Source organism: Tyto alba, unplaced genomic scaffold (assembly GCF_018691265.1).
Source record: "Tyto alba isolate M040663 unplaced genomic scaffold, T.alba_DEE_v4.0 Super-Scaffold_44, whole genome shotgun sequence".
In the NCBI taxonomy this organism is placed as follows: Eukaryota; Metazoa; Chordata; class Aves; order Strigiformes; family Tytonidae; genus Tyto; species Tyto alba.
Window position 1 is genome coordinate 17139151 of NW_024881320.1, and position 22008 is coordinate 17161158.

Sequence of the window (22008 nt, forward strand, 5' to 3'; positions counted from 1 at the left end):
GATGGTGCACTTAGACATCTTGGTGTAAGGTTCCTTTCCTGCACGGTTTAAACTGTGATTTCTTCAGGTGCCCTTACAGAACACTCAGATGTGGCCAGTAGCAGTGTAGAGAATAGACTTAAAAATACCATATGAACAGTAACTGCCCAAAGCCTCCCATCCCAATGCTAGAATAAGATCTGAAACTTTCCCGTAGGCACTGAAAAGTGGCCAAGTAATTTGTATCCTGATGCACTGTCCTGCTAATTGATACTTGGTGGGAGCACAGAAGGGAACTTTTACAGTTGGCTTTCAAATTTAATGCAAATTCTCTTCTGTATACCTCTAAACAGGTCTGGCTAAGCCCTTACTAGGGTAAGGGGAATCTCAACATAACCACTTTGTTTCTTAGTAGAGGGATTCCAAACTCTCTTGACCTAATTTTCCCCACAGGACTTAGGGATAAGGATGTTGCAAGGAATGTGAGGCCAGTCTTGTGGAATTATTTTGTTAGGCTCTCATGCCTTGACAGTTTTCTCAGTCCTTTCCAAGTTCCTCCCAAAGAGGAGGGGCTTTCCTGTCATTCTTCTTGTCCTCTGATCTAAGGAAGTTTGTATTTTTGTGGCAAAACTTGATTTTTTTTACAAATTTTTATTTATTATTATTAGCTGTTGGTCTCCTGGTAGGCCAGCAATGCTCTGGAAACCAAATCTGTCTTCTGGTTGATCTAAAATTTACTAGATTATTACAAAGTTGGGTTTTTTTTTTTTTTTTTTTAGTGGATAAGTCTCTGACTTGTTCTGTGTTGATATCAGTAAGAAACAGCCTGACTTCTGAGATGAGCAGTGATTTCAAGACTGGCTCTCCAGTTTGATTTGTATGTGCTGTCGTTTCAGCAGTGAGTGTGAAATCCTCTAGTATTGATTGATCCCAGGCTTCATCAGATTATTGTTATGGATGCCTTGTACAAGATTTGAGGTCTTCCTCCAAGCATTTTGTGAGCACAAAGCAAATGTGTTCAGTGTATCCTGTGGCTGTCTCATTTTGGGTTTTTTTTGGCCCCTAGTCTTATTGTCATTGGATACACTTTGGAAAGTGGTGTGGTCCTTGGGTGTTAAATGGGCTTGAGAATTGCTATGGAAAAAGGTGATTTTGTGGCTCAGGCTGTATATTTCTGACATGCAAAGTATTTGTTGAACAGATATATGTCTGAAGTGGCGGACTCTCCCATTCCAGCTGAGTTCAGTGGAGAAGAACTACCCTGATAGCTGGATATGCTCTATGAACCCTGATCCTGAACAAGACAGGTAAGAATTGATTAATATAAAGAAGTTTCTGCAGTGTGCCTTATCTGCACATGTTTGGTTTTTTTTTCTGGTCATCTGTTCTTTGAGAACAGTTGGAGGGGTAGGCAGTCATTCTGTACCTTTAAGCTGTGCTCACAGTCTATAAAAAAGTAGTGATGATGTATGTGTTTGGAGCTGATGTGTTGGTTGGCATTTGTGCAACGTGCATATTGCAGAATACACCCTCAGCAAGTTTGTAGATGATACCAAACTGGGAGGAGTGGCTGGTATGCCAGAGAGTCATGCATCCACCCAGAGGGACCTGAACAGGCTGGAGAAATGGGGCAACAGGAACCTCATGAGGTTCAACCAGGAGACGTGCAGAGTCCTGCCTCTGGGGAGGAACGGCCCCGGGCGCCCGTGTATGCTATTCCACATAGAGTAGAGAAGGCTCGGGGATATCACGAATGTGTATAAATACCTGAAGGCAGGCTGCAAAGAGGACAGAGCCTGGCTCTTCTCAGTGGTGCCCACTGGCACGACCAGAGTCCATGGGCACAAGCCAGACCACGGGAGGTTCCCTCTGCACATCAAGAAACCCTTTTTCCCTGTGAGGGTGACTGAGCCCTGGCTCAGGTTGCCCAGTGCAGTCTGCATCCTTGAAGATATTCCATGATATGGTCTTGGGCAACCAGTTCCAAGTAGACCTGCCTGAGCAGAGGGTTGGACCAGATGACCTCCAGAGTCCACTCCAACCTCAACCAGTGATTTGGGGAAATGAAGTTCCTTTATGGTTTTTCTGCACTGTCGCTGGAAATAGGATTGTAGCCGTAGTTTATGCATTTTAGTGTTAATGTAGGTAGCATAGGCAGCAATTGAAGAGTAGTCATAAGAGCAGGCTGGGAGCAATATGTGTTCAGTGGGGTCTTTGCAGTTGTCTCTATTGCTACTATATCTCCAACCCATTAGATACGGAAACAGCAGCAACATCTCTGAGTTGCAGTGAGCCCAAGAATGACATTTTGCACACTTGAGGAAGCAACACATCGACTCATTTCCCAGCGGTGTGTTTCACAGTTATAAAATTTAGTCATTTAGTTGAATGAGGAAAATGATTGCTCTGGGCTGCTGCTTCTCTGTGGAGAGAGACACTGATAGAATCTGATTCTTGTCTTTATTGTATAACAAGGGAAGCTGCTCAGCTGTAATTCAGGTGCCCTGGCTCAGTGCTTAAAGACAAAGGGAATGAATCCAGGTGGTAACTTTTAATTGGAATAAAAATTGTAACATCTATGGCTGAAAAGGCTACAAAGAAGTTCTGATGTTGATAGTTGGAAAATGTTGGTTTTCTGGCTTCTTCCTTTTGGCACCTGTCATTGGAAGAATACCAATGCTAACTTCTGTGTTGCTGCATGTATTTGTGCCCTGGTGTGGAACTATGGAGAGTGCGGTTGTGCTGAGCGTGTCCTCTGACTAAACTGCTGGGACAGGGCTGAATCAGCAAACCTGAGAAGAGGCTGCCACACCTCCAGCCCCCCAGGTGGAAGCGGTAGTGAGGCTAGGAATGTGTTGCTGGTAAACAGCGCCGCCCCCCCCCCCCCCCCCCCTGCGTACACATCCAGCCATGCAGATCAACAGGCAGACACACACAGCACTCATGCAAACCGCACCAGCAGCCTCATCCTTTTCCCTCTCAGCTGTTCGGGTTGAAGGACCACTAGTGGAAATACGTCTGTATCTGGCCCCTGGTTCCCATCCCCCTGGTTGCTTACACTGGGATAGATGAGCCCTGAGGCGTGCAGTGCCACAGGGTGAGAGGTGCAGACCTCCTCACATGGACACAGATAACACATGCACACTACAGACCTGCCAGTGTCTCACCTTGGATGTGCTCTCCATCTCATAGAGGATCTGGATCCTTGCTCTTCCCAGGTGCATCCTGCCTAGAGGCACTCACAGCTCTGCCTACACCCCCATACCTGTCTCCAGCAGTTGGGCAGGACGCCCCAGTCCCTCCCGTAGTCAGCTCCTGCAGGCTTGCCCTTAGACACCCCCTCCCCTTGCTCCCAGGCCACCTCCTCATTGGCTTGCTTGGCCCAACGTTTGCTGTGAATCACACATTCACATGCATGCCTGCAGTCACTGCAGCTGGTGACATGCAGGCAGAAAGGTCCCTGTGACTGGTGGTCCCACTCCAGCTGCTGGTACTCAGACCTCCATACATACATGTGCACACAGTATAAAGCCCCTGGCTCAGGAGGATCGTTAGAAATGGAGTTTAGTACAAAGACAAGCATACTGTTATAAATTGAGACCACAATGGATCATAATCCAATTATAATTTTATTAATTATAGCAAGTAGAATATGAGCAAAGACAGCGCTGGACGACAGGGGAGTCTGCGCTCCGCCAACTGCCGTACTGATCAGTTCAAACAGTTCCTTTTTATACATTTTTACATTCGTGGTTGTCTTTGATCAGTACCCCTTCTGCTTGCACAAGTATCTGGTTTGTGTAAGCAATTGCGGTTATCTTGTCTCACGCGGTCATCTTGTCTCACAGGTTATCTTGTCTCACACAAGCGGTGTCTGGCAGCTATTTGCATAAGCAGTTTTTCTGTCTTTTGCCGCCTAACCTTTACATTGAGCTTAACATAAATTTCAATAAACAATACCCTTAGTTCATAGTTTCTTACAATCCCCCCTTTTTCTTTTATCCTATTATTGTTTATTAGATGCTACTTTCATTTTCGTCACTGCAAACAAACCTTTTTCCACAATTCCAACATTTATCATAACACTCTCAAGATAATACCTTACAATTACAATCATAGTTTTCACGTGGCATAACGCATTCACAACAATCTTTTCCACCAGGAAGCTCCTAATAGATCATCCCACCATTCTGAGTCTAACATTGAGGGTGTTTTCAGAGCACCATAGGTAAAACAGCTCTTATTCTATCTGCTATGTGCAGTTGTCGCCTTAATGTTTTTGCCGTGTGTTATTTATTCCTTGCTTTGTTCAGTTAATCCAACATGTTGTGACCAACATGCAATTTGCTACTACTGTTTCACCTGTTGGTGTTAAGCAAATTCGAGCTGTGTGCCGAACTGCACAGTCAACCGTACTATCAGACACTCTGTAAACAATAATCAACAATTTATTAGCAAACAAGAACCTGAAATAATTAACTGTATAACAATCCAGCAAAGTCCCACGCGACACAATCAGAAAGAGAAAAAGTAAGAACCAAAGATATCAGCACTGTCCTTTGGATGTTGTCCTTCGATGTCTTGTTACCCTTACTCACGGGGGCGATAGCGATAGAAAGACAGAAAGAGTCCAAGAACAACAGTCACATGCCGCGTGGTAACTCCTCTGATCAATAACATTTTCTTCTTTGAACTATAAGTCTGTTTCCATCACCTCATCAAGGTTTCGAGGGCGTCTTAGTTGTCTTCGTGATCTTGGAGGATTGGGGGGAGGAGGTGATCTCCGACACCAGCCACGAGACATTCCCTCGCATACCGCGATGGCAACGACAGTCACCACCAATATAATGAAAAATCCCCACAGCAGGCCGGCGCACACGGGATCGTCCCCTACTCCCATCTTCCCAAGATTGCAATCCAGCGGGATCAGTAAGAATAGTGGGATAGTCCAGCCCCAGGCTAGCGGCTTGACCGAGGAAGGTCCAAGTGCGCAATGAGCGGAAGTTTCTCTTCCACCCAGAATGCCTGTGCTGCCTAGATCTGGGCGGGCCTGGCAGGTGTTTTTGCCATCCGGGTATAGCCGAACTTTCGAGACCCTCCAGCAACACATGCGCTTTGGGCTGGGGGCGTGGAAATCCATTTTCCTGCTGCGTATGTGGACCCTGACTCCTGATCCCTACAGACCAGGCAGGTTCGCCACTCGCGCTCTCACTCTTGTACCTCCGATACCGCGAAAACAATGGAGCGTGCTTATGCATGGGCAGCAATTTATTGTGCAGCCTTGATGTTGGTAGCCCTCACTTTGTTTGCCTTTTTACTACATATCTTTTGCCCTTGTAAATGTTCCTCTTTCAAGTACCCATGTAGTTGTATCTGCTTATGTAAACCACCATCTCCTTTGGTTAACCATGTTGAAAATTCTGTTATAGGTCTTTTCGGCAGTTTTGGTACTGGCTGTTTTACTTCTGTCACATCTTTTACTTGGATTCTCTTCTTCCCACTAAAATATCTCCATCCACCCTTCTGTCTTTGGGAAAGCAAAGCCACTCTGATGTTGGACATAACAGTAAAGCACTTGCTGCACAAATTTGCCACTATTAAAGCAAACCATACCAGGATGATTAGTAGAGGTCCGGTATAACATATACTCCCACCTCTCATGCCTATGGGGTTGCAGCCCACAGCTGAGAAAAAGGTCTTCTTGGTGGCGAGCACAGAGGTTAACCCGGTCTTGCCCTCTACTGTTTAACAAATCCGTGTGTTAAGAGTTAGTCAATTCAAGTGCAGCTCCTTTGTAGCCACTTCCTTTGTTTCTAAGCAAAGCAAAATTTTGGCACTTTCCGATAGTGTCCTCCCATCAACTCTCAGGGACATCACAAATTCTGGGGACTAACCTCTTTTTCCCCGTAAATCAAGGTTACAGTTCATGGCCCTTCCCTATACAGTTATAAGACAATTTTCTCCATCTGCAAGAAATACCACATCCGGTAACACATTTCACATTCACACAAAACCCACGCTTCATGACATCCATACATACACTCGAGACAAGGTATTACCCAATTAGGTTGATTTTCTAGCAATGCCTAATTGAATCCAAAATGCTTATAATCTGTTACCAAAAGCCACTCTGTAACATGTCTGTCAGTTAATGCTCGGTAAACGCCAGCTTTTCCCTGACAGTTTTTTGTTTGTTTGTTTGTTTTTTTGTTTTTGTTTCCTTATACAGCAAGTAAGCAAATGAATAAGTAAATTTTCACAGTGTTACCTCTGAACCCAGTTAAAAACCCAGTCAAACCACTGGTTAAGAGTCATTCAATCCCCTCCTGATGAATTTACTTAGTCCTTTGAGGGTGACTTGTAGTTGGTCAGTTGATGGTACCACAGTCCACTCCTGAGGCTTTTCCACCGGTCCTTTTCCTCAGGAGGCAAGAGTCCACCCCTTTTCTTTTGTTCGGATCGCTGTCTCGGTGGTCAGCAGCACCTGAAATGGACCTTCCCACTCGGGAGTTAATGATTAATCTTTCCACACTTTTATCAATACCCAATCACCTGGTTTTACATTGTGGATATTTAAAAGCCAATGGTGGTATTTGAGGCAGAAGTCCTTTCTTTCTTAGTTTCATTAAAGTGTTACCAATTCTTATTACATACTTTCTTACATACTGATCTCCTACTTCAGGGATGACAATATCCCTGTCATTACTCATACATAGTAATCCAAACATCATTTCATAGGGAGAAATTCCCAGGTCTGTTCGTGGCTGAGTATTGATCCTTAATAAGGCCAACGGCAGGCATTTAATCCAAGACATCTGAGTCTCAATCATTAACTTAGTCAAGGTTTGTTTTGAAGTTTGATTCATTCTTTCTCCTCTTCCAGAACTCCGAGGATGCCATGGGGTGTGCCATGCCCATTCGATCCCTAAGGCTTCAGATAGCTGTTGTATAATTTTTAAAATGAAATGTGTTCCTCCGCCCAAGTCTATTCTTTCTATTAATCCATATCTGGGGATAATGTTTTCCAGTAACACCTTGGATACCATGCTTGCCATTGCCCTTGGTGTGGGGGATTGCTTCCACCCAATGAGTTAAGTGAGCCACTAATACCAACAAATACTTTCACCCTTGTATTTAAGGTAGCTCTGTTAAGTCTACCTGGAGGCTTTGTATGGCTAGCTCCTGTTCCGCAGCCACCTTTTTTTTTTTTTTTTTTTTTACCTTTTTGTTCACTTTTTAACAAATTAAACATCGATCAACTAGTTGTTTAGCTACCGTATATATTCCTATACACCCATATTGTCTAAGAAAATGATCACAAAGTGATTGCGTTCCCCAATGTATTTTCTAATGTATTAATGACAGAATTTCTCATGATCTTGTTTTGTTTAACATCTGCCTTCCATCTGCTAAAGTCCATTTTCCTTCTGAATCTTTTCCCCCCTTATTTTTAAGTATATCCTTTTCTTGTTCTGTGAAATTTTGGGGCTAAATTCTCATAATCCCCTGGTATTATTACCAATAAAACTACCAATGATGATTCTGTAGCTGCTTCTCTGGCTACTTAATCTGCTAAATTATTCCCCCTTATTTCCATTGATGCTCCCCTCTGATGTCCTTTCACGTGCACATCTGCAATTTCTGTAGGGAGCTTCAGGGCTTCTAAAGCTTCTCTGATCAGCCGCTCGTGTACTAACTCCTTCCCTTTTGTATTTATAAGCCCTCTTTCTTCCCATATTTTTATGTGTGGACCACTCCAAATGCATACTTTGAGTCTGTGTACACTGTCCCTTCCTTATCTCTCAAATATACCAATGTCTGTTTTAGGGCATAGAGTTCACAGACTTGTGCTGACCACCCAGCAGGTAATTTCCCCTTTTCAAACACTTCCATCTTCTGCCTCTCGATAATTACATGACCCAATATTTTTCCTTCTAGGCATCAAGAGGACCCATCAATAAATAGTTTTTCTCTATAGGGCAAAGGTTTATTTAACAGATCTTCTCTTATTTTCGTTTGATAATTTATAAAATCCAAACAGTTATGCTCTGGTTCCTAAATATCCTCCCCGATTCTCCTCCCATAATTCTAGTAATTTAACCACTAGTTTTCCTTCACCCAGCACCACACCTATTCCTAATTGCACTTGTAAATCTCTACCTAGCAAATTACATCCTACCCCTGGCATTAACAACAAATCATTAACAGCATATTGATCTTCCCCTTGTATTAACACATTCTTTATAACTGGGACCAAAAACCCCTTCACCTTTAGCCCCTACAGCCCAAGTTGTATCTTTTACATAATCTTCCTCCTGGGGTCTTAATTTCAAATTTATCAAGGGCTCTTCTGTTGGTATATCCCCCAGGAGGTAGAGTCCCTGACACCCCTAGTGATTACCACCCTCATCCTGTTGGGTTACTTCAAACACCAACAGGTCCCGTATTCTCTGGGGGCATTCTTGTTTATAATGCCCCCCCTTCCCACAATAAAAACATTCCCTTGTGATTTCCCTAGCCAGTGGTGCCTCTTGGTTCCACCTTCCCTTTCATTCCCTTGCCTGTTTCAAATTTGTGATTTCCCGTCTGAGATTCCTTGTGTTTGTTTCTAACAGCTTCTTGTGCAGTTATCATAGTTTTAGCTTTAGTTTTAGCCTCTTCTTCATCCTTCCTAATATCTACTTTCTGTGCTTCTCTCAGGAGTTCCTCCAGACTCTTATTATAATGACCTAGAGTCACTCATATCTCTCCTCCGCTCTTGTTCATTCTGATTCCACTGCAGAGGGGTTACAGGGAGTTTCCTTTCCCCGGGTATCCCCTGCTGATTTTCTCTCTCCCATATCCACATTCCAACTGTTCTGATCATCTGTCTTTCTTCAGGAGAGAAAAAAATTCCCGTAATCGACTGCATCTCCTCCCATGTATATATATACTGGGTCCCAAAAATTGATCAGTCTTCTCTGACAGCCCCACAGGGTCCTCTAATAACCTCCTAAATTCATTCTTATACGCCCTCACTTCTACATTAGTGAGCGGCACATCCACAAATCCCATCCCCCCTTGAATTCCTGCCGCTGGGACTTCCCCGCAAGGGATTAACCCTAGCCGCCCCGTGCTCCCTTAAACGATTTCCCTTAAATCATGTACGAGCCGATATTTCCCATTTGGTTTCTTTACAGGCAGAATGGGGGTGTTAAAGGGTGACATACAAGGCTCTAAGATTCCTTGTGCTAATAATCGATCAATTTCTGGTTTTAATCCTCTCCGTCCGTCTAGGGAAATGGGATATTGCTTTACCCTCACAGGTATGTGGGGTTCAGAAACTTGGATTTTAATCGGTGGGATTTCCAGTCTACTAATTGTGTCCGGAGAGTACCAGACATCGGGGTTAATTTGTTTTTGCTCATCCACGGTCAAAGGATAAGTAGACACTGTTAGCTCTTGATTTTTCACTTTAATTTCTAATTGTAATTCAACAATTAAATCTCGTCCTAGCAGATTAAATTCTGCTTCAGGGACGAGCAAGAGTTCACCCATTCCAAATTTATTTTCAGTTTCGAATACCACATTTTTGATTTTGTTTACTTTAAATGGTTCTCCTTTTGCCCCAATTACTTGTACTTTTTCCGGGGAAATTTTACATCCCTCAGGTATTTGTTTAATAGTCGATTTTTCAGCCCCAGTGTCTACTAAAAAGGTGAACTCTTGTTTATGGGGACCTATTTTTAATTTTATCAAGGGCTCATGATGACTCCGGTCCCCTAAGATATAGAGCCCCTGGCTCTCCTATTCCGTTTTCAATATTTCCTCATCCCTGATCCTTTCTCTGCAATTCTTCTTTATATGTCCCTTCTTTCCACAGTAAAAACAACATCTCTGTTCCTTCTTTACTACTACGTTCCCTTGTTTCGTTCTAGCAGATCTGTGTTCACCAGTTCGTCCTTTACGGTCCTCTCTGACCGCTGCTACCATCATTTTTACTTGTCACTTGCTGCTCTCTTTCTCTCGCCTTACACAGACTTTCTGAGCTTCTCTCAATAATTCATCCAACCCTCTATTCTGCCAGTCTTCTAACTTTTCAATCTTCTTTCTGATATCTTCCCATGATTTTGCCACAAACTGAGTTTTGAGGAGTGCTTGCCCTAAAGGGTCGTCTGGATTTACCCCAGAATACAGCTGGAGGGCTTTCCTCAGTCGTTCCAGCCACTCAGTAGGGCTCTCATCTTTCTTTTGCATTTCATTAAATGCTTTATTAATATTCTGGCCACAGGGTACTGCTTCTCTAATTCCCTGAATTACTATAGTTCTCAGGTCCTGCATATGAGTTCTATGCACCGGATCCTGATTATCCCTATTAGGTCTTTGGAGTGGCCATTTAATATCCGCTTGAGGTCCCTGGGCATGTTGAGCATCCCACAGTCTCATTCCTGCTCATCTAATCATATCTCTTTCCTCGGTAGTAAATAATTGACCAAGGATAGATTGCATCTCATCCCAAGTATAAAGGTTTGGTCCAAAAAATTGATTTAATCTTTCTGCCACTCCGAGTGGGTCCTCAATTAAGTTTCCCATCTCGGTTCTTTTAAAATCTCATAGGTCAGCCGAGTTTAGGGGTACGGAAATATATCCGATCACGGGTTGAGGTCCCCCCATGGGTATTTCCCTTAGGGGGTACATCTGAGCTGCCCCTTTTTGGCTTCTAGTTACACATCTAGGAGGAGGGGGAGACTCTTGTTCCGACTCCGGTGGGGGAGTGGGCGCTCTGGGGACCTCTGGAGGGGCTGTGGGAGCAGGAGGGGAAATGTAAGGAGGGGGGGTTAGAAGGGTTTCGTCTAACCCTTCCTTCTTTTTCTTTTGTTTAGTTTTTATTTCATTCAGCGGGTAAAGTCTAGCTCCCGGTCTTTTTAGCCACACTCCCGCATACTGACTTTCTTCCGGGTTAAGGTTTTTTTTTTTTTTTTTTTTTTTTTTATTAACCCAGAGATTTAATTGTTGCATTTATCCAATCTTCTTCTGACCCGCAGACTGGCCAAAAGACATTTTTAGAAATCTTCTTCCCTCCCCCATATCTTAGTACAATATTCTATCATTTTCTGCTTATCTTTCCCTAGTGTTCCAGGGAAATATCTCCAATTGTCTAAGATATATGCCAGAGGGGTATTCTTAGGTACAGTGGGTACCCTTCCCATGGGAGTCGAAGGCTTGCTGCCCTTCGCCCCCATCTTCTGGATTATCCACAAACACACACTCACTTGCTCCCCTTGTTCCTGGCCCAGTCCCTCGCGGGAGATGGGAAACGCAGTACTTAAGGGTCCGCACTCGCTTGGTTCAGTATATCGAACCTCTCATTCGTTATAATCCAGGAAACCCAATCCCGCCCGAACGGTAAAACCCGCGAACAAATTCGCAATATACTTACGCGTCCTGCGTCTTCGTCCGGACTCCCGTGCACAGAATTTTTATGGGATTTTACCGGTTTCTCTTTTGCTCATTATTCTAGAATTTAGGTTCGTCGGTAAGGATGGGGTGGGCTATCAGTCGCGGGGCCGCGGATTGCCGCGGGGCGCCTCCCCGGAGGACAGAAGCCCACCGTTCCTTATCCGAGTCACGGCACCATGAAATTGTTATAAATTGAGACCACAATGGATCATAATCCAATTATAATTTTATTAATTATAGCAAGTAGAATATGAGCAAAGACAGCGCTGGACAGCAGGGGAGTCTGCGCTCCGCCAACTGCCGTACTGATCAGTTCAAACAGTTCCTTTTTATACATTTTTACATTCGTGGTTGTCTTTGATCAGTACCCCTTCTGCTTGCACAAGTATCTGGTTTGTGTAAGCAATTGCGGTTATCTTGTCTCACGCGGTCATCTTGTCTCACAGGTTATCTTGTCTCACACAAGCGGTGTCTGGCAGCTGTTTGCATAAGCAGTTTTTCTGTCTTGTGCCGCCTAACCTTTACATTGAGCTTAACATAAATTTCAATAAACAATACCCTTAGTTCATAGTTTCTTACACATACTGACCAGCCAACTGTTTATGTACAACTGGCCCTTCTTAGCCTCTTAGTTCTCCATTTTCCCATGTTTGTTCCTTCCCAAATAACATCAGTCCATTCCTTTACCAGCTTTTGCTTCCTATCATTGGTTTGAACCAGATTCTTTCTTCTAAAGAAGCTTTGGAGAGCCGCTCGCATTGACTGGACATTTGGGCTGTGGCTGCCCTAGGACAGCCCTGGCAGGAGTCCAAACAGGGTATCTGTTCCTCTAAGAACCTAATTTGCACTCCCTGAGCTGCCTTTGGGCCTCTGGGCTGTGGAAATGGGCCTTGGATGGGCTGGTGTCTCCTGGGATGTAGCCAGGGAAGGGTGTTACTCAGGTTCCCCCCACTTGCTGTTGTCTTTGTGCTCTTTTGTGTATGTGCAGATAAGCTTTTTTATCATGTAACCTAATAGGAACTTGATTTACTAATGAAATAATTTGAATTTTGTATTTGCAATACCCTGAAAATTTGGAGGGTTTGGCTGCATTTCATGTGAGAACATGTTGGCACATCGGTTGGAGCGAGTTGGACTGCTTTTGCAGTATGTGCATGCATGGTGTCCCACATTCCCCTTGCAGAGAGGTCAGAAAGGGCAGGTGAGGTGTTCTGGACAGGCATCCAAACTTCTGGTCATTTCAGCTTCTTTGAAAGAGATGTCAGAGTCTTACTCCAGAGGATAAATAGCTCTAGAATATTTTTGAATTGAGTAGTCTCAAGTGCACTTTCCAACAGTGAGTACAGTTGTGTTCTTTTACATGAGGCAGAGTTTTTTTGCAGAAGTTGCACTAGCACTCTTCTGGCATGGTTGGTGCCAGCAGAAAGCAGGGCTTCCTTGCAATCACTGCACTTCTGAACTTCCCTTCCAAGCGCTCTACTGCCTGATGTTTCTTGCTGTGTCCTTGTGCCATGTTTGCACACCTTCACCTCTGTGTGTCTTGACCATATGCTCCAGCTATTCCATTCCAGCTATTTATACTGTCTGAGGGAGGAGTGAGGATTTGGGAAGAATTGCAGTTGCCACCATGGGTGGGGGCCCTCAAGCTTAAGTGGTATGAAGGTCTGTGCAGTATCTCATCCAGCCAAGTTGAAGATGAAGCACTGTCAGAGTTGATGTTCAGACTCTCTCCTGGCATAAGAAGACCATGTGGTGGGTTTGGCTGCCTTGGCATTGTCTGCCTGCATTATTTCTGCTTTGGCACTGAACTGTTCCTCACCCTTCTAATTTGTCCACCTACACCTCAGTTTGTGCTGGTGGCACATTGTCCCAGATGATGGGAGCTGAAGGCTCTTCTCCATCTATGTCATGTAAAGGGGTCACCCCCTTCTGATGCCATGGTCTGTGTTGGGGTCAGCACTAAGTGGCACCATCACTCACTTTGTCACAGAGGTGGCAGTGTGTTTATGTCACATGTCAGTGTTAGGCTTGCTCTCCTCCCTTTTTCTAACTAAAATCCAGTTGGGTCCTAAATGGCGTTCGGACTCGTGGCTGAAACACCAGCTGAAGATGATTCTTTGGCTCAAAGCTCCTTGCGCATCACCAAAGCCTTGGTGCTGAGTTGATTCTTTTTTTCTGACTTGCTGCCTCTAGTGATGCAATTTGTGGTTTTGAATGTCATGAGTAGTCTTAATTTTTTTTTGTTGGCAGAACTAACAGGCGCTGTCATACTTCCCTGTGCTGTAAGATACAGGTTAACAATGTTTTCAGCCTCAATCCATGCAGTTTCATAGGAGATGGCATTTCTCTGCTGGGAAACTTGCATACGGTGCCACTTGTTCAGCTTTATCTTTGGGATTTGCAGCTTTGGTGTCAGGCAGTCATTTTGCAATGATGACAGCTACTTTCTTAGCTGAGGAGCTTCTCTAGCTTCAGCTGAGAAGAGGCTGATGGAGAAACTGCTGCTTGTGCTCCCTGCCACTGACAAAGCTGATCACAGTATGTATCTCACAGACTGGGGATATCCCATTAGATAGCAGGTTCAGGATCAGAGATATTGATAAAATGATCTCTCATCAGCCTCTTGGAGCTCTGTGTGATCCACAAGAGTGGTGTCCTCCCTTTGTCTGTAACACCCACACTCGCACAAAGTTTTTATTGGCTTGGTTCCAAGGCAGTGAAGGAATCAGCTGGATCTATAGTGTTGGTACTGCTGCTTTCCTATCTTGCATCATCCCTGCATGACTGTGCCCTTTGCCCAGGTTGATCCTGTGTGTGTCTGTCCATGACTCAGTTCTGTGACAGGAGATGAGCCTTGGAACCTCTCAGTCCCCTCTTCCTCTGGCAATGCTCCTGATGGCCAGCTGCTCAGCCAGAAGTTTGAAGGTGATGCCAGTCCACTTTCATGTATTCCCTACCTGCGTTTTCCTCCTCTCTCAAGGACTCTTCCAGGATCCTGCATCTGAGGGGACCTGAGGGAGTAGGGTATTTGCCACTGTTTTGCAGGCCGTAAGTTGAACAGGATGGGAAATGCCACTAGTTATGGGGTATTGCAGAGGAAAACTTTGTGGTCTTGGGCAGCAAGGTGAAGTGCATCCTCTGTTGGAAGGCTTGTGTAAACAACATCTTAATCATGGGTTACTGGTAATAAGCTTCCCTTTCTAAATGGAAAAGAATTCTGTAAAAAGAGTAATTGGTATGAAGACATAAGTTAATAGGAAGGAAAATTTCTGTAAAAGTCCAGAGTAAAGAAACAGTATAGAAAACCAGTCACTGCTGTTCCTAAGCTTTGTTTAGCTCCTGGGCTCTGAATTGGTAATTCCCAGCATAACTGGCTTCTTTTTTAACAACTGTGCTTTTGATCCTTAAATCATATATGTTTCCCAAGAAAAAACCACTGTTTTTGAGGTTGTGGCTACTGCAGAAAGGAGAGTGGTTTTTACTGATGCATTAGGGATAGGCTATGAGGGGGACTGTGCTGTGTATGTGAGACTGCAGGTTCTGCTATCATTGCTGAGGTTGTCTGGCATTCCCTTTGTGCTAGATGTGAAGCTGCGGAGCAGAAGCAGAAGGTGCCACTGGGAACTCTGAAGAAAGACTTGAAATCACAAGAGGAAAAGCAGAAGCAACTGACAGAGAAGATCCGCCAGCAGCAGGAAAAGCTGGAAGCTCTGCAGGTGAACCTGGAGGTCTCCAACTAAGCACAGCAAGGCTTGAGGGACCAACTAGTGCAGGTGGATGATGCTGAGTCATGTCTATCTCAGCCTCTAATGCCACCTGTGCTCCTTCATGGGTTGGGGGTTGTTTTAATAACAGAAAACAAGCATCTCAGCTTGCATTTCATTTTCTGCTAGGAAAATGGGAGTGACTGCTGGTGTTCAAATGAAGGAATGTCTCTTGACGGACACAGAATGCACCTTCTTATAATTGTTTATTTTAAACTGGAAGACTATTTGCTGGGCTGGGTTCAGGAAGGCCCTCACAGATTTTAAAGATGGCTTTTCTGATTTTTATTATTATTTTTTTTTTTAATAGAAAACCACTCCAATTCGATCTCAAGCTGACTTAAAGAAACTGCCTCTGGAAGTGACCACACGACCTGCAGGGGAGGTAAATAGGATACTGCTGTAGGCTTTGTACTCTTCTTTGCTATCCTTAGCTACTCTGAAAAGCAGCGCCCGACTCTCTGTCCTTTTTCTATACCCTCATTTGTTTCAGAACACCCAGTCACAGACCCGACCTCAGCGCCCGCGATCTCCTCCTTTACCTGATGTAATCAAAAACTCCCAGCAGACCACCACCACCTATGCCTCTTCCCAAGTCCATCAGTCAGCTGAAAAAAAGCTCTTCAGCTTGGACAAATATCAGCACTCCCAAACTGGCAAGCATGCTCTCCAAGGAGGAGGCCAGCACTTCCAGGACACACCAACAAGCTGTGACAGCTGGAAAGTCTAACAGTGGTTTAAAAACTCTTGCCAAATCAAGCCCAACAATTAAGCTGTCCTCTGCTGTCCTGCAGACCCCCAAAAGCTCACGTGAGACACCCAGTCCAAAAGCTGTCAAGGTGCCAGCACTAAAGAAATCTGCCTCTGTCAAATGCCCACAGGTGAGACTTGAAGGGATGAAAACTGTCATCTCCTTACCTACTATTCTGTATAGCCTGTCTTGCTCTGTTGCATGGGATTTACACTGTAGTCCCTGTGCAGGACAAGGTAACTTTTACTTTACTCTTGGGTAAGAGTGCCATTCTACACCCCTTGTGAAGACTTGTTTCATCTCTTTCCTGTTAGACCAGACTGTTTCCCAGAAAAAGAAGAATGTGGAGTGGCGGGGTGAGCATTTGCATGATCTTGTAGCACCTGCTAAAACCTTCTGGAAAAGCTAATTAACTATCAAATGAAATACTAGATGCTGAACCTTTTTTTTTTTTTTTTTCTTGACTGGAAGAAGGTTTTGGTTGGTAGCATGCTGGAATTATAGCTAGAGATTGCTTCCTACAGGCCTCTACCACTCGGAAGAGGACCCTGAACACCACAGAGGATGGGTCTGAGGAGGAGGGGGAGCACAAGGAGAAGACAAAACGGGGCAAATATGTGGCAGTGAAGGAAGAGAAGAAGGATTCCAGTGAGGTGGTGGTAGAGGTGAGAGTGCACTGGCTTCCCCAGCAGAAGGTATTTGTCAAGTGTTTATAGTCTTGGTGGGAGACAGCTAATCTGAGCTCTCTCTGCTTACAGCTCACAGACAGTGCTGGGGAAGAAGAGCTGGCAGAACTGAAGAAAGCTCAGAAAGGTGAGAAATGGACCCTTGAGCTGCCTCTAACATCTAACATAGTGGTAAAGAACTGTTGCAGAACTAGACTTACTGGTTAAACGTGTGATTTCAATAATGAGCTTTTTAAAATAAGAATTAATGTAAATTTGGGTCTCAAACCCAGAGATGACTCTAACTTGCATGATTTTGGCCAGGAACCCTTGTATAGACAAGAGGCAACTGTGGCGTGGGAAGATCTGTAATCTGAGGACTGCATCATGTTAATGGGTGTGATGCTTGGCTGCGTGGTGTAGACTGATGTGGTGCTCACCCTTCCTGACTGAATGGGTCATGGAGCTACGTTAGCTGAGAAATGCTGAGAGCTGTATCTAGACTTGCTGCACTGCTGTGAGAGAAGAGGGGTGAGACACCTGAAGGAAAGACAGCAGCCAGGATGGTATTGCACCTTCTGCCAGAGTAGGGCAGTTCTTCAGCTTGTTCCCAAGGACCTGTCTGGAAAAAGTGATCCACTATGAACATGTGGCAAATTGTCCTACTGGCCAACACGAGCCTGGAAAGCCCATGTCAAACAGCCCAGATTACAGAAGCAACCTTCTGTCTGAAAATGCCATATAATTTCCTTGTATCTTAATGTTTCTAAGTAGGAGTTGAACTGTGTGACAGTGATGTTTTTATGGTTTATGTGCCATTTGAAAGAATTATCACAGGTTTAGGTTTGTTCCCCACTGAGGGTGCCTGTTTTGTCTAGAGCTCATGGAGAATGTGCTCTCCAGCATCTGAATGTTTGCATGCATCTTTGCTGTCATCCTCCTTGCAGATAAAGGGCTGCATGTGGAAGTGCGTGTGAACAAGGAGTGGTTCACAGGCCGTGTCACAGCTGTGGAAATGGGCAAGCATGCAGTACGCTGGAAGGTGAAGTTTGATTATGTTCCTACAGACACCACACCAAGGGATCGCTGGTAACTATCTCTAGCTGCTGGATTTTGGAGACTTGTTTTTACTTTCAGGAGGAAGACCCCATTTTACTTCAATAGATGCTGAAGAGAAATATGTTGCTGTCATGTCAGGGAGTGTGTGTGTGCTCAGGACTATCCAGCTGCTTCCTAAGGAAAGAGCATGACAGACTCCATACAGTTTGCCCATCACTTTGATGTGATGTTCCTGTGGAGTCAGCTGTTGTGTAATCTAGAGGTCTCAGATGACAGCTGGGTACAGATTCTGATGAAGCTGTTAATGGTGTTTCAGGTATGGCCAGTGTAGAAAAAGATACCTGACTTTCCCTTAATATTTTTTTTTTCAGGGTAGAGAAGGGCAGTGAGGATGTGAGGTTGATGAAGCCTCCCTCTCCTGAGTACCAGGCTCCAGATACGCGGCAGAAAGAGGAGGTGGTTGTGGCTGAACCTTCTACCTCAGACTGTGTCAGAATTGAGCCAGACACCACTGGTCCCAGCAGCAGCCAAGAAACAGTAGACTTACTAGTTCAGATCCTTCGGTGGGTTCACTGCAGTTATTGTGAGCTGCTGCAGTCTGATTATTTTAGTCTTTTAAACTCCCAACTCTGGCTTTGTGTTTTTCTTTCCTGCATAGAAATTGTTTGCGGTACTTCTTACCTCCAAATTTTCCTATCTCCAAGAAGGAGCTGAGTTCCATGAGCTCGGAAGGGTTATTGGTGTTTCCCTTGGTGAGTTGAGTATTTCTAGAAAAGTAAGTTTGGGGTTTTTCGCCACGCACATTCCATTCTTATGGGAAGTGTGCATCCTATTGATGCAAGATTGCATTCTTCAAAAGGTTATTTGGATACTTAGCAGACTAAAGTAGCTGAGAAAAAGAATGAGAGCCTCTGAAACATGCCCTAGGTCTTTTGACAGTTGTTGTCTGAGGATTTTTTTAATTACCATACATCTGTGTGGGAGAGCTGTTGGGGCTGCTACTATCCTAACTTCTTATCCACTGCTCTTAAGCTTTTAAAAAAGAGAGGCCAAGTTAGAGGTTTGTAGAAATAGGATGTAGATATACCTGTTCATTTTGCCTGCTGCCTTATAAATCTAATTTATGTGGAGGCAATCTTAAAAATGGGAGAGAAGACGGAAGTCAGTCCCCCTCAAACTTTTCCAGGTGAGCAGACTAACCACCTGTGAGTCAGCTGTGCATCTTAAGGCTTTTGGTGTGACCTCCTTTTATTTGAGCAAGGAACAGATGGGGCTGAGACTGCAACAGTATCTTGTGTGCTGTTAATGGAAGGTGCAGTGCAGGCTGAAATGCAGAGAAATGGTACTGGCTTCTCTGACTTCTCTCTTCTCTGACATACCACAAAGGGAGATGTTTTCAGGAGGCATCTGTAGGTGACAAAACCTACAGATGACCAAATGACAAAAGACACTGCTTATTTGGTAGTCTTCCAAGTGCCATACTCCCTCACTCGCAATGTATATATTGGCAGTCCTCTTGTCTATTCCTCTGTTCTCTGTTAATTTAGGCATCTGCTTGAGGTACCAGTCCTGCTGCTTCTTCAGGACACATTGGTCTTGTCTGGAGTTTTCTGCAAGTGTAGATGTTCCTACCTCACAGTAATAAGCTATGTTGTCTGGGTTGTCTATGCTAAGGAAACTCACTGCATACAGAGGCTGTCAGATACATACATACAGCATAACTGTGGTTTTAGGCTTTTTAAAACATGCTGCATTCTTAATCTGAATTAGGCAGCTTTTGTTGCAGTTCTGGTCTTTGAGGAATATGAAAACCCGTGTGATTTTGTGCTGCCTGTAGTAGGCAAATCAGAAATGTAAATATGAGCATGGTAACAACCGTGGGCAGGGTGTGCAGGAGCGCGGTGTTAGGCTGGTGGTGTGGGGGTACCTGTAGCTGGACTCTTCTACAAGCTGTGAGGGCTGGAGTTTTTGTAATAATCAGTGTTTCTTCTTAACATGTAATCTGTTGTGTTTTGTCTTCTACAGAAAGAATATTTCAAACAGTATGAGATAGGTCTGCAGAACCTGTGCAATTCATATCAGACACGTGCTGACGCCCGGGCCAAAGCCTGTGAAGAAAACCTCCGCAACTCAGAGAGAAAGCTGAAGGAAACGGAGGAGAAACTGCAGAAGCTGAGGACTAACATCGTGGCCCTTCTGCAGAAAGTGCAGGAGGTGGGTGAGGAAGGGGTGTGAAACCAGAGCTGCCCCAAGAGTAGCAACCTTCTCCAGACCCAGGCCCCTCCAGTCACTTGAGATGTTTTAGTCCAACATTTAACTGGGCTTCAGCTTTTTCTCAGTTGGGTGCAACTTGGGCTTAGACCACCAGAAGCAGCTGAGTGTGCAGCTGCTGTCGCTGCCCCCTTTTGGGATCCAGGTCTTAGGGGTCCTGATGAGTGTTATTTTTCACAGATGGATTTTTCATGGCATGTACATACTGCACAGCTTCTATTTGTTTTCTGCTTTCTACTCTGAAGCATGAGGCTGCAGGAGAATTTCCCTGGGCATAGGCAGTGTTCTGCAGGGAATTTCTGCTCTGTTCTTGGGCAGAAAGGTGGTGCTAGATTCTGAACCCCATGGATAAAAATGCAAACCTTGAAACAAATAATACTTAATAAAAAAAATTATGGTGAAATCTATTTATTAATTGTACTATTAAATATTAAAATAGCAAATATATATTCAAGTAAAAGCTATAAATAAACTTTAAATAAAAAACCCTACTTTAAATAAAATTAAGACCACACAATGGAAAAGCTGATGGAAGCAGTTGCTCCCTATTAGGAAAATATGTGTTAAAGATAAAAAGAGTAAATCCTAACTTGACCCAGATCAGCACGGTAAACCTATTGCTTGAGTGCACTGTTTGAGCTTCAAGTGATGACTGGTTTCCAAGCGTTGTCCAGCAGGCTCTGACAAGATAAGGTGGTGGTGCTTTCGCAGCAGATGTCGGCAGCTGGAGAGTGCTGGAAGTCAGGCTGTGAAGGCTGATCAGAGCCGATGTTACAGAGGACGCTTTGCTGCTCTGTCCTGTCCTTGCATTGTCCTTCAAAACTCACTTTTCACTGGTATTTCTTGTGCCTTTGGTTTCAGGACATTGATATTAATACAGATGATGAACTGGATGCATATATCGAGGACTTGATCACAAAGGAGATTGAGCAGCCCCAGTACAAGTCCTAGAGAAGTGCAGAGGAGCTGGTTGCTGCATGGAAGGTGTGGATTCCTGCAGTGGAGGACTCTGGCAGCTGATGAGGAAAGGATTTTTAGACAGTACTTACGTTGTGTTGGTGTACAACTCGTCCTTGTGACTTCTACATGAAAAAGACATTTGTGCTGTTGGCAGGAAAAAAATTAACATTATAGTTCTCCAAATCTATTCCTTTTGTTCATAAATATTTATTTTTAAAAGAAATAGGAACTGTGCCTGATATGATGGGAGGGTTGCTGTGTGATTTTAGTGAGGTAAAAGTGTTAAGTACCCTTTTTGCATCTGGGGTTATATTCATATGCTGAACCTGGAAGAGCAGAACATCCTGCCTAGCAAGTTGTCTCAAGAACTGGCAGCAACTTAAAAATAAGCATTGAGTTGTGGAAGAGGATGTCAGGACTTAGACTTCGAAGATAACTGAATTTGGGCTAGAGAAAGCCAAGTCAAGAATTTGAACTACACAGAGGAGAGCAAAATACTGTCCCTGTGTGAGCGTGAGTGGAGGAGGTGAAATCTTGATGGTTCTGAGAGGGTTGGGGGTGGGGGATTGACACTTGCCAGTGCAGCGAACTTCCCAAATACGAGGTCTCCATAAGCAGGTGGAGTTGTCACCGTGCTAACAGTCAGAGGCTGAGGATCCTTTTTGAAGAGAATGGCCTGCTGGGCTGCTTGCAGTGGGTTGTGATCATCAGAGGGAGAAGCTGGAGTTCAGATTCTTCTCTGGCATTCATCTTCTTGCGCACTTTTGCTGCTGTTTCTTTGAGACCTAATTGCAAAGGCAGAAGAACTGCTCGACCAGCTGAAAATAAAGTGACCCACTGTTCTGTTGTCACTCCCTCAGGTTTGCGTTGCTTTGACCAACTTGCTCTTCCAGGTAATTTTATTAGAGTGCTGGAATTTGGAGCCTTTGGAGCTCTGCATCGCTGAGTCACATCTGGCCCTGGATCGGCAGCAAGGACAATGCTTTTCCCTCGTCCTCCCAGCTGGAGGCTGCACTACAGCTCCTAGCAGATCACTTGTAGACACGGTGATTTGGTTTGAGTTTGCTGGCTAGCCAGTTCCTCAGGTCTGCTAGGACAAGATGCCCATGAACTCAGTGCT

At 44.4% G+C, this 22008-nt stretch overlaps 1 protein-coding gene across 1 annotated transcript in view; it reads left to right on the forward strand.

The window, feature by feature from the left end:
• The window catches only part of MORC2 (MORC family CW-type zinc finger 2), a 57462-nt gene extending 36583 nt beyond the window's left edge, over nt 1–20879 (forward strand). The window contains 12 exon segments of the mRNA XM_042805669.1: nt 1181–1286; nt 15002–15134; nt 15493–15567; nt 15676–15740; nt 15742–16063; nt 16458–16598; nt 16692–16746; nt 17546–17687; nt 18029–18220; nt 18316–18409; nt 19683–19871; nt 20790–20879. Coding sequence (XP_042661603.1) covers nt 1181–1286; nt 15002–15134; nt 15493–15567; nt 15676–15740; nt 15742–16063; nt 16458–16598; nt 16692–16746; nt 17546–17687; nt 18029–18220; nt 18316–18409; nt 19683–19871; nt 20790–20879 — 1604 coding nt within the window.
• The last annotated feature ends 1129 nt before the right edge of the window (nt 20880–22008 follow it).